Source organism: Hipposideros armiger, unplaced genomic scaffold, assembly GCF_001890085.2.
Source record: "Hipposideros armiger isolate ML-2016 unplaced genomic scaffold, ASM189008v1 scaffold_410, whole genome shotgun sequence".
Classification (NCBI taxonomy): Eukaryota; Metazoa; Chordata; class Mammalia; order Chiroptera; family Hipposideridae; genus Hipposideros; species Hipposideros armiger.
Window position 1 is genome coordinate 942402 of NW_017731760.1, and position 3929 is coordinate 946330.

The window sequence follows — 3929 nt, forward strand, 5'->3', positions numbered from 1 at the left end:
TGCCTGCATGGGAGAGAAAAGAGGGACAGAGAGCCAGCCTGGGTGGTCAGAAAAAAAGAGGAGAGGAGAGAGCAGCCCCCCAGGGTAGGGCCAGTCCCAGCTGTTTTTCGCCCTGTCTAGCCCCAGGGGGACGATGGGCACTGCAGTCAATCTGCAGCAGCCTAAATCGAACTCCCACCCATAGCCTGGGCAGGATGCAGTGAGGGTGAAGAAAACCACCTGCACTCCTCCTCAGGAAGCAAGCACAGAGGGTGTGAAGAAATGCTACTTGCCCTGCTATGTGTTGGGAGCAGTGAGAGAAAACCACCAAGCTACTTGGAGATATTCTCAATAGTGCGTAGAGGAGGATATTTACTGAAATGAGTTTAGGAGAGTCCCGTTCTCTCTTACTGTGATGGTCAGACCAGGCTGCCCTGCTGAGCTCTCTGGAGTCATCTTCAAGATGTTGAATTCCAAAGAGCCCCCATCACCCTGTCCTCCTTTCCTTTAATCTCAGAATGTAGATCAGAGGCCCAAGTGGGAAGCAGGCAGCACATGCAGGTGGTCTGTGAATGCTGGGATCCCACTAAGGGATCTTCAGGACTCCTCAGAGACTGGGCAGCTCAGGAGGAAGAGGTGGTGAGAGGCATTGGGCCAGCCACTCCAGACATGCCAATCACTAACACACACCTACCTGCATGACGTGGATTCAGTCCACCTTCGTCCACAAAGAATCCTGGCCCCATCAGCAACAAGGAGTTTGGGACATGAGGACTCAAATCACAGGCCATCTCTCTCACACTTTATGATTACACACGTTTTCTTAAGGCTAAGTTAACTGTAACTTTTTGCCAGCGCTGACTTCCCCTGAGATAAGTTCCGTGCATGCAGACGTAACTGGGTCCCAATCAGACTTCTGCTGAAGGTAGGTGAGAACTACCCCTCAACCCTGGAGAAAGATCAGAACAAACGTCGTGTCAGGGGAGAGATGTGAACAAGTGCTTCACTCACAGCCTGTTGTTTTGCTTCCTCGTCTGTAACAGAATATATACACTGGCAGCGATGGAGACGGGAAGAATTGAAAAAGAAAAGACAGGGGGAAAGAGAGAAAGGAAGGAAAGAAGGAAAAACGGAAAGAGGAAGGACAGAGGAAAAAGAAAGAAGATGCAATATCCATGAGCCATATTTACTCTGATACGTGATACACACATACGATTACATCTCTATAAGTATAAATGTTTTGCCCCATAAACCTAAACCTCACACTTTGTACATGTGCATACCTGTGTTTTTGCACCAGCACACGTGCACCTGGACAGCTGGTATCTCAACGTGTCTCAAGGACAGACCCTCCCCTTCTAGATGTGATACGGTTGCACATACACATATAATCCCCCAAAGCCCAGCCGCGGTGACCTTCGCGCCTTTGTCGGAGCAGGAGCAGAGTGGGGTCTACTTGGTGTTGTTAAAGCGCACATCCAACCGGTGGGATTAAGACGCTCATTCTGTGGAGGGGTCCGGTCCCTAGGTCTTGGGGCCTCGCAAAGAAGGGCAGAGGGGTTCAGGCGGAGCCCCTGGGCGCCTCTTTCCAGCGATGCTCTCCCTAGCCCCAGCCCGGCCCAGTCACTTTGAGAACGCGAGGGACTGACCAGACGGAGGTTTCTTCGTTCAGTGACACGCCGCGTTTCTGGGCTAAGATTTCCCCAAGCCACCGCGCAGCTCTCTCCACCCCACCCCCGGCCGGCCCCCTCGCCGTTCCGCCCCTCCCCCAGTCTCGAGCTAGAAATTTTGCCCCAAGACAGCAGCAAAGGGCAGAGCAAAAGGAGTCGTTTTCTTTCACCTGAAAGCTGCGAGAAGGCTTGGCGCGCCTCTCCTCGCTAGGGCCCGGGCTTCCTGGGCACAGGGCCGAGTGCGGACCGACCCCGCAAAGCGAGCACCGTCAGATTTCAAAGACTTATGAGAGGGTGAGCCCGGCTGTCCGCCGGGCCCCCAAGCTTGCTGGGAGGGGGCAGGCCAGTCCGGGCTGTGCGGGGCGTTTACAAAAAGTGACTTAGAGATGAACTCGCCCGTGCGCGGCTGGCCGCCCCGCTATAGGGGCGAAGGCGCCTGACGCAAGCGGAACTCGGCGGAGCCCATACGAATCAGAACAGAGCGAGGCTCCTGGCGCACTAGGACTCCAGGAGGCAGCTCCGCCAGAGACGCGGGTCGTGCCTCGGGAAACCGGAGGGTGGGGGAGGGGAAGAGCGCAGTGAAGAAAACCCACCGAGGCGGGGACTGGCCTGGCGGGGAGGGGCGGCGGGGCCAGACCCTCTCTGTTGGGCGGACTCCCCATGGCCAGAGACTGAGCTCCACTCCTGCCGTCCTCCCCCAGGGGAAGGGAAAGAAGAGGGAGAGGCGCAAGAGGCCGCCAGCGAGTGAGCGCGGCCGCAACGGCGGTCTCCAGAAGTTTGACTCGGCTGCGAGCGGACTTGTGCGCCCAAGTCCTTCCCCGCGCCAGCGCCAGAGGAAAAGAGCAGGGGCTGCCCGGCCGCGGCGCGCCGGCTTTGTCATGATGGCCAGCTACCCCGAGCCCGAGGAAGCCGCGGGGTCCCTGCTGGCCCCGGATGCCGGCCGCGCAGCCAAAGAGCCAGAGGCGCCGCCGCCGCCGAGCCCGGGTAAGGGCGGCGGCGGCGCGGGGACAGCTCCGGAGAAGCCCGACCCTGCTCAGAAGCCCCCGTACTCGTACGTGGCGCTCATAGCCATGGCGATCCGCGAGAGCGCGGAGAAGAGGCTCACGCTGTCCGGCATCTACCAGTACATTATCGCCAAATTCCCATTCTACGAGAAGAACAAGAAGGGCTGGCAGAACAGCATCCGCCACAACCTCAGCCTCAACGAGTGCTTCATCAAGGTGCCGCGCGAGGGCGGCGGCGAGCGCAAGGGCAACTACTGGACGCTGGACCCTGCCTGCGAGGACATGTTCGAGAAGGGCAACTACCGCCGCCGCCGCCGCATGAAGCGGCCCTTCCGGCCGCCGCCCGCGCACTTCCAGCCGGGCAAGGGGCTCTTTGGGGCGGGAGGCGCCGCCGGCGGCTGCGGTGTGGCGGGCGCGGGGGCCGACGGCTACGGCTATCTGGCGCCCCCCAAGTACCTGCAGTCCGGCTTCCTCAACAACTCGTGGCCGCTCCCGCAGCCGCCCTCACCCATGCCCTACGCCTCCTGCCAGATGGCGGCGGCCGCAGCGGCGGCTGCAGCGGCGGCGGCGGCCGCGGGCCCCGGCAGCCCCAGCGCGGCGGCGGTGGTCAAGGGGCTGGCTGGCCCGGCCGCCTCGTACGGGCCGTACTCACGCGTGCAGAGCATGGCGCTGCCTCCCGGAGTAGTGAACTCGTACAACGGTTTGGGAGGCCCGCCGGCCGCGCCCCCGCCGCCGCCGCATCCCCACTCACCCCCGCCAGCGCCGCCGCACCACGGGGCCGCCGCGCCGCCCCCGGGCCAGCTCAGCCCTGCCAGCCCGGCTACCGCCGCGCCCCCCGCGCCCGCGCCCACCAACACGCCGGGCCTGCAGTTCGCCTGCGCCCGGCAGCCCGAGCTCGCCATGATGCATTGCTCTTACTGGGACCACGACAGCAAGACCGGAGCGCTGCACTCGCGCCTCGATCTCTGAGAGTCCAGCTCACGCCGGGTGCGAGGACGCAGGCACGCGAGACTCCGGCCTCGGCCGCAGCCACCGCCGCCATCCCGACCGCGCTCCGGCTGGGACCACCTCCTGAGCCAGCACCCGCGGCCGCTCTGCGCGCCTCCTCGCTTCCCTCGGCTCCTCTCGCTCCTCTTTGTCTCCTCCGCTTCTCCTGTGCTCGCCTCCCTGCCCTCTATGCCCTTTTGCTCCTCCTGACTTCAGGCCGCCCCTTCACGCGCTTTCTGCAGGCCTCGTCCCTTTCTGGCGCCCCAGCGTCGGGGCTGGACACCCCATG

General features: G+C 62.3%; 1 protein-coding gene across 1 annotated transcript; it reads left to right on the top strand.

The window, feature by feature from the left end:
- The first annotated feature begins 2318 nt into the window (after positions 1 to 2318).
- On the top strand, positions 2319 to 3639 carry FOXL2 (forkhead box L2). The gene has a single exon (XM_019663914.1). The coding sequence runs from the start codon at positions 2528 to 2530 to the stop codon at positions 3620 to 3622; it is 1095 nt and encodes a 364-aa protein (XP_019519459.1). The 5' UTR covers positions 2319 to 2527; the 3' UTR covers positions 3623 to 3639.
- The last annotated feature ends 290 nt before the right edge of the window (positions 3640 to 3929 follow it).

Bases quoted from the DNA above. Each gene is read 5' to 3' on its own strand.
- FOXL2 (XM_019663914.1), top strand. From the start codon at position 2,528: ATGATGGCCAGCTACCCCGAGCCCGAGGAAGCCGCGGGGTCCCTGCTG.